This window comes from Podarcis raffonei, chromosome 10, assembly GCF_027172205.1.
Source record: "Podarcis raffonei isolate rPodRaf1 chromosome 10, rPodRaf1.pri, whole genome shotgun sequence".
NCBI lineage: Eukaryota > Metazoa > Chordata > Lepidosauria > Squamata > Lacertidae > Podarcis > Podarcis raffonei.
Genome location: NC_070611.1, coordinates 65,895,672 through 65,908,946, shown reverse-complemented (window position 1 = coordinate 65,908,946; position 13,275 = coordinate 65,895,672). Strand labels below are relative to the sequence as shown.

Sequence of the window (13,275 nt, the reverse complement as noted above, 5' to 3'; positions counted from 1 at the left end):
GCAGGCAGACAGGCACAGGAGGGTTGGGGAAGACATACGGGTAGGGGACTGGGTCTGGTTAGCAGCTCAGGCAGTGCCGGCCAGAACGCTAGCTAAGAGGAAGCTAGGACACAAGCAGCTGGGACCTTACCAGGTCGCGGCACAAATCAATCCAGTGGCCTACCGGTTGACACTCCCGGAGGGCTCCAGAATGCACCCAGTCTTTCACAGGTCAGTGCTCACGCCTTACAAGGCGCCCCACAGGTTTCAGGCGCCAGGGAACGCACCAGCTCCACGTGGCCCATCGCCAACAGGGGAGGGACCACAGAGGGCGACGCCACTCAACGAGGTCACAGAGATTTTGGACTCCAGATGGGGGGAAGAGGGAGTTGAATATCTCCTCGCCAGGGAGGGTACTCCGGCCAGCGCCAACGAGTGGGTGCCGTGCTACGCCGTGGAGGAGCACTATCTCAAAGACGAGTTCCATTCGATCTTCCCACACAGACCCATGCCGGCGGAGTATTTCGACGACTGGCTTTTCACACCCACACTGTCAGCCAGCACGTTCCAAGGTTTCTCCTCAGATGAGGAGCCGACGCCGGGGATGAGCTCCCCGGAGGGGTCGCTCTCGGGGTTTGCCACGGACCGCTCCTATTGGTGGGACACTCAACCAGAAGTGGGGTGGAGCAGGGAACTGCTGAGGGGGCCCTTGCACACAGCCTCACCCGAGGGACCGGGTGGAGAGGAGGACATGGACGTGTGGGGGGAGGATCTTGGTTTTGAGCACGACAGCAGAGAAATGGAAGCAGGGGAAGTCGACGTCGACGAACCCATCGTGGGGGGGCCTGATCCCGCTGGCTGGTTGCACACCAGGGGGAGAGAACGGAAGTCAGCACTCACACCCCCAGCGCTGGAGCACCTGGAACCCACACCCGAAGAGGGGGAGGGGGGAGGGGGGGCTTCGAGGGGGGGATGGATGTCAGAGGCTCAGGAGCAGAAGAGCAGGGGAGAGAGCAGATAGAGAGCGGAGGAGAGGAATCAGAGGGGAGCGTAGGGGAATATGACAGTGGACCGAGAGATTCCATGAGCTTCTCCAGCGAATCAGAAGATTCCCAGGAGAGGGCGCCTATGGTAAGGGCGAGGCGAATCCCAGAGGGGACGATCCATAAACAAGGAACCAGAGGGGAGTCCCAAAGGAGCAGCGGAGGAGTAGGGCCAGTTTCCCCACCAGAGCACAGTGGGGGGGAAGAGTCACGTGAGTCAGGACCATCTTCTCCTCCATCGGGGAGTGGGGAGAAGGAGGGAAGGCCAGGTCCAGCTAGCCTCCCCGAAAGGGGGAGCAGTGACACAAGTGTAACGGTCAGAAGGAAAGTGGGAGGCTGCGCGCGCGCGCCAAGTTCAAATGTGGAGGAGCGCGGGACAGCAGAAGACCCGGATTGGGAGCCAGGTCCTAAAGCCCGAAAGAGGGGGGGGAGGAGTCGGGAGAATCAGCGTCAGAAGAATCTCGGAGGGCAGAGACTCCGACTAGCAGAAGGACCCAGAGAAAGAAGGAACAGAGGAAGAGGTGGAGTAAAGCTAGAATCTTAAGCTGGTGTCAGGGGGGCGGAGATTCAGATGGGACTTCTACGATCTGACGGATAGATGTAGCGTTGCGCGCTGCACGTCTGGAAATGAGACTGAACTTCAATAAAGACTTTTAAACTTGAGCAAGAAGCAGCGTTGGTCTTGTGTGAGCTGGGACCTTGGGCAGCGCTGACAGTATTCTATAATTTTGTCTGCTGTTCTCCTTTCACATTCCACTTTTACCTTATTCCCCACTCCCAGAGAAAACTTCCACTCACTTCCTTCCTTCCTTCCTTCCTTCCTTCCTTCCTTCCTTCCTTCCTTCCTTCCTTCCTCACTTCCTCACTTCCTCTCTTTTTACATTCCCTTCTTCCTCCTGTAATAGCTTTCTTGTCTTACTCACATCCTTTCTGTTCTCTGTTTAATTATAATGAAGATAATCAGTGCTTCTTTTTCCTTAAAAAAATGTTTAGGGGTACTCCCATTTTCCTACTCATATTGAAATACTGCCCCTCAATGAGGCCAAATTAGATTTACAAAATGTTTAGGGGTATGCGTTCCCCTGCGTTGTCCCCCCAGAAAAAAAACACTGATGATAATAAATACTAACCTTTTGATTGCTCTCTAACTTCCCATTGCCCTCTTTCTGCCTGCCCACAAACCTCTCTGTCTTCCATCAACCTTTGCTCAGCATGCAGGACCTTTCTGGTGTGGGCACTAGCCCAGTCCCAAAATTATGGCATGGTTAGGGGGCCAGGCTGGCCTATGAGGTTGTGGGTCCAGGCCCACCATTTGAGAAACACTGTCCTAGAATTCAAACACCATGCACAAGTCTCTGCTAATTGCGACCCAATTTATTTCATAAACCTGTTTCCCCAGGATGCCATGTCCCTGAGCATGCTCCTAAATTAAACGTCCCAAATATTATTCTCTGTGGATCCTGTGTAAAAGAAAGAAAGAAAAAGGCTGTTCTTTTTATACCTGGATTCCTTATTTAGCAATTGAAAGCGGAGGTCTTGGGGGAAGGCAGCGGAGGCCGCTGCCAGGTTCCCTGCTTTGCATCTCGGATTCAGCTTGCAGCCTGCAAGACGAGCTTGCGGTTTTCTGTGAGGTTGCATCGATCGCTCCCCTTGCAGCTGTCCCGAATGGCTTGTGCTTGGCAAACGTCTTCATGTGTCAACAGCTGTGTGGCATGAGATTTCCACCCCACCCCCATAAATGCTGACCCCGTTCCGTCATAAGGGTGGCATCTAAAATGGCGCAGGAGGTGCAGAAAGGTGCATAATATCTGGACACAAGCCCTGTTTTGACTTGAAAACTTGCTCAGATTCAGTCGCTTTGACAAGCTGCCAACACCCCTCACTTGAGATTCCAGGCTTGTGTGAAGCCAGCACCTGCTCTGCTTGCAAATGTGGATGCGAAGGGGAATTTCATTCACAGAAAGGAATGCAGGGAGGGAGGGAGCGCACACACGCAGAACTTCACTCATTTACCCTTCCAGGGCCATCCATTCCTTGATCTGTCAGCCCCTTAGAATTCAAAGGCAGCCTTTAAAGGAATTTTCAATTCATAACATGATGACTCTGTTGCTGTCCTGAATGCGAATGCATTTTGAATTGAATTTGTCGACTGGGATTCTGGTTGGGGTGGGTTTTTTTCGGGGGGGGGAGGTTGCTAAAAGAATAGGGAGAGCTCAATCATCAGATAATCATTAGAACCTTTCTTCCTTTTCTTCTTTTTTGGAGGAGTTTATTAGGCTAGAAGCAAAAAGCAGCTTCTGTACACTTTTCCTTTGAAAGTTGTCAGTAGCCTTTGAAGATTCACAGCGATAAGATCTTGTTACTCCTATCCCGTGTTGTCAAGGTTTCAATGCCAGAAGCAGGTTTTGGCGCGCGCGCGTGTGTGTGTGTGTTGTTCACAACTTAGGAGAGCCCCAAAGTCATTCAGGGGGGCTGAAAATGACAGGTGTTGAAAGATTGGACTGCAAATTTTGCAGCTGCTGATGCTTATAACTTGACAGAGCTCGTTGCACTAAAAAGCTTCCCCTACCATTCCCCCCCTTTTTTCCCCTTAGACCTTGTCCATATCATTCATCACTTGGTTATTGTCATGCACTGCCAGGGATCAAACTGGTAATGCAGGGCCCTGCGCACAGCTGCTGTACTGTGTGCTGAGACCTCATGGTCACAGCATGGCACATTTCCATAGACCACGGATGGGCAGCTTCCTTTTTCTGTCAAGAGCCACATTCCATCAAGGGTAATCTTTGGCTGGACCATAAAGAAGGCTGATCGCCGACCAATTGCTGCTTCTGAATTAAGGTGCTGGAGGAGACTCTTGAGAGTCCCATGGACTGCAAGAAGATCAAACCTGTCCATGCTGAAGGAAATCAGCCCTGTGTGCTCACTGGAAGGACGGATCCTGAAGCTGAGGCTCCAAGACTTTGGCCACCTCATGAGAAGAGAAGACTCTCTGGAAAAGAGAGTTGGGAAAGATGGAGGGTGCAAGGAGAAGGGGACGACAGAAGATGAGATGGTTGGACAGTGTTCTCGAAGCTGCCAACATGAGTTTGACCAAAGTGCAGGAGGCAGGAGTGCCTGGCGTGCTCTGGTCCATGGGGTCACGAAGAGTCGGACACGACTAAACAACAACAACAAAATGCAGTGGGTGGGGCTGATGGACCACCTCATTTCTCCCTCTTTGCTACCCCTTCTCTCTTTGTTACCCCCTCTCCACCTTCATAGCAGAGATCTGAACTGATCTTTTGCAAAGGGCTTCTACCTGCACTCTCCTTCCATCGTTCCATCTGCTTTCTTTCTCCCTCCCCCTGCCCAAAAAGATCATTTTCCTCTGTGACCAGAGTCCCCCTACCCCATGTGAAATTTGACCAAGGCGTGCATGAAAGTAGGCTGAGGAGCACAGCTTGCCTTCTCCTGCTCAAGGCACAGGATAATTCCCAGGTTCTGGGGTGACCCAGGCTGTCCATCAAGTCTCTTCTCCCAGTTGGGCTAGAGAAGAATCCTCCTGCTCAAGTTGGGACTTTGCTTGGAAACATGAATCCTTCATGGCTCTGACTTGTTCTCCAGTTCTGATCTCCCTGCTCTTGGCACGCGGATCAGCTCAGTTTCTGGTTCCTTGCTCTTATTGGGAAACATGGCAGTTGTTCTTGTTAGCCCACCATCCTTCCAAGATGGTGGACATGGTTCTCCCTCTCTCCATTTTATCCTCACAACAACCCTGTGAGGTAAGTTAAGCTGAGAGACTTATGACTTGCCTAAGGTTGCCCATTGAGCTTTAATAATAATAATAATAATAATAATAATAATAATTTATACCCTGCCCATCTGGCTGGGCTTCCCCAGCCACTCTGGGCAGCTTCCAACAAAATATAAAAATACAGTAATGCATCAAACATTAAAAGCTTCCCTAAAAAGGGCTGGGGGACGCGGGTGGCGCTGTGGGTAAAAGCCTCAGCGCCTAGGGCTTGCCGATCAAAAGGTCGGCGGTTCGAATCCCCGCGGCGGGGTGCGCTCCCGTTGCTCGGTCCCAGCGCCTGCCAACCTAGCAGCTCGAAAGCACCCCCAGGTGCAAGTAGATAAATAGGGACCGCTTACCAGCGGGAAGGTAAACGGCGTTTCCGTGTGCTGCGCTGGCTCGCCAGATGCAGCTTGTCACGCTGGCCACGTGACCCGGAAGTGTCTCCGGACAGCGCTGGCCCCTGGCCTCTTAAGTGAGATGGGCGCACAACCCCAGAGTCTGTCAAGACTGCCTCGTACGGGCAGTGGTACCTTTACCTTTACCTTTAAAAAGGGCTGCCTTCAGATGTCTTCTAAAAATCTGGTAGTTGTTCTTCTCTTTGACATCTGGTGGGAGGGTGTTCCACAGGGCAGATGCCACTGCCGAGAAGGCCCTCTGCCTGGTTCCCTGTAACCTCACTTCTCGCAGTGAGGCAACCTCCAGAAGGCCCTCGGCACTGGACCTCAGTGTCCTCAGCTACATGGCAGAGTGGGGATTTGGACCCTAACCACTGCGCCAAACTCAAAACTGCTTTACATGTGCATTTTCAACACTGTGTCAAGCCATGTCCGACTTGAGTGAACAGGTTGTCGGCAGGTCAGACGTCTTTTTTTTTTTTTTAAGGAAGCCCAGATAAGCTTCTTTTAATAGTTTAATTAACTAAGGGTACCCATTATCCAAGAGCTCTCTCTCAAGTGTGTATGTGTGTGGGTGTTTGTGAAGTACAGCTTTTTATCAGAGATCTAGAGGAATTGAATCTTCGTGTGTTCCAGTACAGGCTGACCTCATCTGCACCTCCTAGAATAAATGTGTAGCCTAGATTTTAGGAATCCACCTAGTTTTCTGCTGTCTGAATATTCTGACACAGACCCAAACTCACAATGCATCAAAATATAGTTTAAACGGTGTGTTTTCAGAGAAAATACATTTTTTTATATAAAAACATGTATTCAAATATATGGTTAAATCCTGCCTTCCATGTGAATTTTTATTTTTATTGTTTTTATTTTTTAGAAATGCAAACTATTATGGAACCAGGACAGAACAGACTTGCAAGTAAACACATCTGAAAGTGACATTTGCCTATCCCTATAAATAGATGAGCTATATTTAGCCATTCATATTTATAGTATAGCTCATTTATGAATTTTCCACTCTCCGAGATACTGTTTTGTATAACCTTCCATCATAGTCGTGGTGGTTGATTTGGATAGGAAACGGAACTGGGGCATCTGCTTGGGTTTGTGGTATGACTTGAGTTTATTTTATTTTATTTTATATTTTTTAAACAATCTTTATTAAACATATTTCACAAAATTATACAACAATATACTATATTACCATTTGTATCCCATCCCATACAGCAAAAAATTAAAAATACAAGAATTTTTAAAAAGACCTAAAATAGACTTCCGGTTGTTCTCAAAAATACTAAATTACACTTGTTATATTTTATTATATTATTTTTTTAAGTCATGGGGAGGGGGGAGAAAAGAAAAAGAAAAAAGAGAGATTAAATAGAAACATTAAATTTACACATATTCTCTGTACATTGCAATACTCATTCAAGATCTGCCAGGAGGTTTTTGCTGTCACAGTAATTTTTCAGATATTCCTTGAATATAATCCATTCCTGGTTTACTTTTTGCGTCGAATACCCTCTTAGCCTACCTGTCATTTTTGCCATTTGCAGATATTCTAACAGTTTAACTTGCCATTCTGATTTTGTAGGTGTAATTTCATTTTTTCCAATACGTTGCAATTAAAATTCTGGCTGCGGATGCCGCATACATAACAAAATTGAGTCAATTTTAAAGGATGAGAAGCGAGGAGGAGGAACACAAGCTTGCCTCTGCAAACTTTGGCCTGTTGCATTCACACGTTGCACTTTAGGGTGCACAGGTACTCTCAGAAATTTGCCTGTTAAATTGTGGGTGAACATATCAGACGACACAGCGATTCTTCAAACAGCTCTTGTTTATTCACAGGCCAGAACAGAACTGAACTGAAGGGTTCAGCCAGCCTGCTTATATAGAGCTCCACTAGAACGCAACAGTAACCATTTTTGGTAACTACCCAATCACTGAACGTCACTTTCAATCCCTTATTTGCATAGGTGGACCTGAGTGAAAACTATCTACAGTATCCCCCTGCTGGCCCAGGGGGAGAACTTCAGTACATGACATTACCCAGAATGAGGATGTGGCCCTTAGCTGAAAGGGGTTTCCTGAGCCCCATTATCATTGCTTTAAGGACACCATAAACAAAGGTTTGCATGCACAGGGTGTGTGCCTGTATGTATATATAAAGGGCTTTTTTTTCAGCCAGAACTCTCTGAAACTGAGTTCCGCCACCTCTCAGGTGAGCGCCATTGTCATTATAAGAGAACAAAGGAGGTGTTTGTGGTGAGTTCCAGCACCTCTTTTTCAAGAAAAATATGTATATATGTATGTATATACACACACATGTATGTAGGAAGCTGACACTCCCCAGGATCTGGTTAAATACAGTGGTACCTCGGGATGCGAACGGGATCCATTCCGGAGCCCCGTTCGCATCCAGAAGCAAACATAAGTAGCGACGGCACATCTGCACATGCGCATGCTGCTTTTTACCGCTTCCACGCATGTGCGTGATGTCATTTTGAGCGTCTGCGCATGCGCGAGCAGTGAAACCCAGACGTAACGTGCTCCATTACGTCCGGGTTGCCGCAGAGTTCAACTCGAACGCGCTCAACATGAAGCATATTCAACCCGAGGTATGACTGTAGTTATCTGACCATTCAGAAACAAGATTTAGAGTCTGGTGCCAAGAGTCTTCTCACATGTACCCATCAGTATAAATTTGCCATTTGTGTAAAATGAGAAAGATTGATATCGGAGAGAGAAAGAGAAGGCTCTTAAGAGGCAGAGAGAGATAGCAAACCTCCATTCAGAAGGTACAATCTTTGACTGATTTAATGATCCTTTACTGATGCTGATAATGATTCTTAAAGGGCTGAAATAATTGCCAAATGGTCTCTCTTGTCAACTGTGAAAATTTAAGGGTGAGTCTGTTTGCATCCGTTACTTAGAGGCCTTCCTCCTGACAGCTCCCCGACAACGTTCCCTGTTCAGCACAACTGCAATGCCAGCGCTCAGCACGTTTCCAGGGTGCTATGATGCATTTCGGTGTATTACAGTGGCAGAAACATGGCTGTTGCTGTTTGCATTAGGAAGACACAGTCGGTAGCTGCTTTCTTTATTGCAGACCTTTCCTGGCTAAATTGCAGGAGGAGAACGCTTCCAGCATGGGAGGGGCAATGGCTGAGTTGGGGCCCACAGGAAAGGTAGAATCATAAAATTGTAGCGTTGGAAGGGGACCTGAGGGTCATCTAGTCCAACCCACTGCAATGCAGGAATCTCAACTAGAGCGTACATGGCAGGTGGCCATTCAACCTGTGCTTAAAAACCTCCAAAGAAGGAGAGTCTGTCACTTCTCATGGGAGTCTGTTCCAGAGTTGAACAGCTCTTACTGTTGGAAAGGTAGCTGTGAGATAAATTGGGACTAGGTAAAGGACCCCTGGACGGTTAAGTCCAGTCAAAGGTGACTATGGGGTTTTGGCACTCATCTCGCTTTCAGGCCAAGGGAGCCAGCGTTTGTCCACAGACAGCTTTCCAGGTCATGTGGCCAGCAGGACTAAACCGCTTCTGGTGCAACGGAACATTGTCTGTGATGGAAACCAGAGCACATGGAAATGCCATTTACGTTCCTGCTGCAGCGGTACCTATTTATCTACTTGCAATGGCGTGCTTTCAGGAGTTCACCCCGTCGTGGGGATTCAAGCCGCCAACGCAAGAGGCTCAGTAGTTCAGACCACAACACCACCCATATACCCATAAGATGGGACTACACGTTACAAGGAAAACTGAGGGTTATCTGTGATGTGTTTCAAGCAAACATGGGGACATTTAACCCTTCCCCTGGGCATCAATTCTTCCCTGCAGATCCCACTGTCTATTAGGAACATAGAAAATTGCCTTAAACCAGGGGTCAGCAACCTTTTTCAGCCGTGGGCCAGTCCACTGTCCCTCAGACCATGTGGTGAGCTGGACTATATTTGGGGGGGGGGAATGAACGAATTCCTATGCCCCACAAATAACCCAGAGATGCATTTTAAATAAAAGGACACATGTAAAAACATGCTGATTCCTGGACCATCTGTGGGCCGGATTGAGAAGGCGATAGGGCCACATCCAGCCCACAGGTTGCCTAAAAAGGTAAAGGTAAAGGGACCCCAGACCATTAGGTCCAGGCACGGATGACTCTGGGGTTGTGGCGCTCATCTCGCTTTATTGGCCGAGGGAGCCGGCGTACAGCTTCCGGGTCATGTGGCCAGCATGACTAAGCCGCTTCTGGCGAACCAGAGCAGTGCACGGAAATGGCGTTTACCTTCCTGCCAGAGCGGTACCTATTTATCTACTTGCACTTTGTGCTTTCGAACTGCTAGGTTGGCAGGAGCTGGGACCGAGCAACGGGAGCTCACCCCTTGGCGGGGATTCGAACCGCCGACCTTCTGATCGGCGAGTCCTAGGCTCTGTGGTTTAACCCACAGCACCACCCGCGTCCCATTTAGGTTGCCTACCCCTGCCTTAAACCAAGAAAAACTGTTGGTCTCAATACTGTCTACATTGATTGGCAGCAGTTCTCACAGGCTTCAGCCAGGGGTATCCCCATCGCAGACGAGGCTTCAGATGAGCTCGCAAACTTGTCCCAATTCTCAGCTTCTTGGCACCTTCTTGAACAGTAAGGTGTGAAGATCTTCGCTGAGGATAAATGTAGTGAACTTGTTTTCTGTGGCTCAGCTTGCCAGAGGAATCCATCAATGGCTTTTAGGGCAGGAAGAAACTGACCTTTGGCTGTTGAAAATTTTAAAACCAATCTGCACTTGAGGCATGTGGCGACAGCCCACAAAACAAGCATACCCCACTGTTTACATCGCGATGGTGACTGAACTTATGGTTAACGTGATTTCCGAGCAGTAAGAGTTTGCTGAAGCTGTAGGTGTGCTTCGTGGGTAGCTTGTGTGAAGTGAGAAGGGGGTGGTTTTTAATATTTCTCTCCCTGACTTTTTAAACAATAAAGTGTTCCTGTGATTCATGCCACTCATGTTGGCTCATTGGAAGTCATCTTTCCAAGCCTTCATATATTCATTTCTCTCATTCATCTCTACACCCCCAGCCCTGAATCGCTCTCTCTGTTTTTCTATTGTAGCTGAGCAATCCATTCCCGCTAATATCTGAAAGCTTTCCAATTTCTCTCTGTAGGTTGTTGTTTCGTAACGTTTTATACAAGAAAAGCTGCGCTTGAAGCACAGAATGCACTGCACAATATTAAAACCTTACCTGGGGTGAGTACATTTACTTCCTTTCACTTTTGGAGCTGGAAGCAGGTTGGCGGGAGGGAAGTGAAATAAATAACTTTGCTTGCAGAAGGTGCTACTTAAAGGATCTGGGTAACCCCCAAATGCCTCGGACTTCCACAGGAGGGTAATAAGCTGGTGGCTAAATGTCTGCAAACTGTGCCCATTGGTCAGCCCAATCATGAGCTTGTTAATATGGTTGAAAACTGTTCATAATGTTGCATAGTAGCTGCCCTCCAGATTCGAACCAGCAGCAGATTTATTTATTTTTATCTAAACAACCCATTTGACTAGGCTGCCCCAGTCAATCTAGACAGCTTCCAATATATATTAAAACACAACAAAACATCAAACATTAAAAACTTCCTGATATAGGGCTGCCTTCAGATGTCTTCTAAAAGTCAGATAGTTGTTTATTTCCTTGACATCTGATGAGAGGGCGTTCCACAGGGCGTGTGCCACCACCAAGAAGGCCTTCTGCCTGGTTCCCTGTAACTTGGCTTCTCGCAATGAGGGAACTGCCAGAAGTCCCTCGGAGCTGGACCTCAAGTGTCCGGGCTGAGGGGTGGAAACACATTTTACAAAGATGCGATACAGTGGTACCTCGGGTTAAGTACTTAATTTGTTCCAGAGGTCTGTACTTAACCTAAAACTGTTCTTAACCTGAATCACCACTTTAGCTAATGGGGCCTCCCGCTGCCTCCATGCTACCAGAGCACGATTTCTGTTCTCATTCTGAAACAAAGTTCTTAACCTGAAGCACTATTTCTGGATTAGCAGAGTATGTAACCTGAAGCCTATGTAACCTGAAGCGTGTGTAACCCGAGGTACCACTGTACAATAGTTATAAATCAGTTAAAACTATGCATTCAAACTTCAGTTAAAATGCCTGATTGATTTATTAATAAGGTCTTCCCTAGGTGCTAGAAACGTTGATGGGAAGACTGTGGCACTCCAGAAGTTCTTGGACTACAACTCCTATCAGCCCTGACCATTGCTTATGCTGGTTGTTGGGAATCCAAGGACATCTGGAGAGCCACAGGTTCCCCACCCCGGCACTGACAGTGGATTCTCTGGGTTTATTATGCACACAATTCCATGTGCTTTAAATGCGCATTGAACGTGCTTTTTACTTAGGGCAGGACATGATGCCCCGCAGCAAACAAGCTGGCACCGCTCAGTGGGTAGAGCAAGAGACTCTGAATCTCAGGGTTGCGGGTCTGAGCCCCACATTGGGCAAAAGGTTCCTGCATTGCAGGGGCTGGACTAGATGACCCTCAGATTCCCTTCCAACCCTACAATTCTATGCTTCGACAAAATAAATACTGCAGGCGGTAAACACCAGCGAACCATGGCTTAGTGGTAGAGCACAAGTTTTGCATGCCGAATGTCCTCGAAGTTCAATGCCTGGTGATGGGAAACGCCTTGTGCCAGAGACCCTGGAGAGCTGCTGCCAGTCTGAGTATGCAGAACTGGGCTGGATGGTCTAGCATAAGGCAGCTTTCTATGTGTGTTATGCGGGGTTGTAGAGACTTGGGGTGCTATCAGACAGGGACTTAATTTGCAAATGTATCATTGAGATATCACATGTGAGTTGCTGGCATTTTTTGTTTTTACTTATTGGATTCCCCCCAGAAAGTATAAATCCAGATTAAATTGGGAGCAAGGGATACAGGCTGGCATTTCGATTCCAATTACTTGCACGCATAAACAGCACCAATCCCACAAAGAACAACAAAAACACATCCGTCTGGAAGCACCCTCCGACAGTGAAATCGATGATAGGATCATAAATAGCGCTGTTAAACACATGTCCCTTTCCCTTTTATCTCTGGAATTCTGGAGCAGAGAGAAAGAGTTGGCTTCTTAGGACTGAGCACCAAAGGCACTGCCTGCTGTCAAATGTGGCTCACGCACCCTAAATTGGACTTGTTCAGTTTGCTCCACCAGAGTGTGCAGAATGAATCCTATCGATTTCCCTCCCCTGCCTGCCCTCCCCCGACACCCGCAATTTAGATCAGTCCCTCTGTGCCCGTTTCCATTGTAAAACAAGGGTGCTGTCAATACTGGCCAGCTTCCCCATTCTGTGTACAAATTGAAGTGGTTCCTTTCTCTCTCCCAGCGTCACCAGAAAGCCAGATCAATCTTATGTGGCTCACATTTCTCGACAGCTGCAGATGAGCCATGAGTGGTTTTGACATCTGGTCCCCACAGCAATTTGAAGGTTTTGAGTTTAGGTTTTGTTTGTTTTGCTGCGTGTATGACTCCTTAGTGCATACCCTCCAACATTTCTTTGATGAAAATAGGGTTGTCCTATCCAACAACAACAACTGTATTATTTATACCCTGCCCACCTGACTAGGTCACTCCAGTCTGGGCAACTTCCAACATACTGTATTTTTTGCAGTATAAGACTCACCTTTTCCCTCCTAAAAAGTAAGGGGAAATGTGTGTGCGTCTTATGGAGCGAATGCAGGCTGCACGGCTTTCCCAGAAGCCAGAATAGCAAGAGGGATTGCTGCTTTCACTGAGCAGTTCTTGCTGTTCTGGCTTCTGAGATTCAGAATATTTTTTTTCTTGTTTTCCTCCTCCAAAAACTAGGTGCGTCTTGTGGTCTGGTGCATCTTATAGAGCGAAAAATACGGTATATAAAAAAGGTAATAAAACAAACATTAAACAAACTTCCCTATATAGGGCTGCCTTCAGACGTCTTCTAAAGGTTGTATAGTTACTGATCTGCTTGACTTGGGGATCACATAACTCCATACCCTCTGATGAAAATAGGGGCGTCCTGGGCTTGCCGATCAGAAGTTCAG

The 13,275-nt window shown here is 47.7% G+C and overlaps 1 protein-coding gene across 25 annotated transcripts in view; it reads left to right on the top strand.

The window, feature by feature from the left end:
• The window catches only part of CELF2 (CUGBP Elav-like family member 2), a 547,441-nt gene that overhangs the window by 403,077 nt on the left and 131,089 nt on the right, over nucleotides 1–13,275 (top strand). For all 25 annotated transcript variants that reach the window (XM_053405505.1, XM_053405501.1, XM_053405499.1 and 22 more), the window contains one exon: nucleotides 10,365–10,447. In XM_053405505.1, the coding sequence (XP_053261480.1) occupies nucleotides 10,365–10,447 (83 nt within the window). The remainder of the gene's footprint in view (nucleotides 1–10,364; nucleotides 10,448–13,275) is intronic.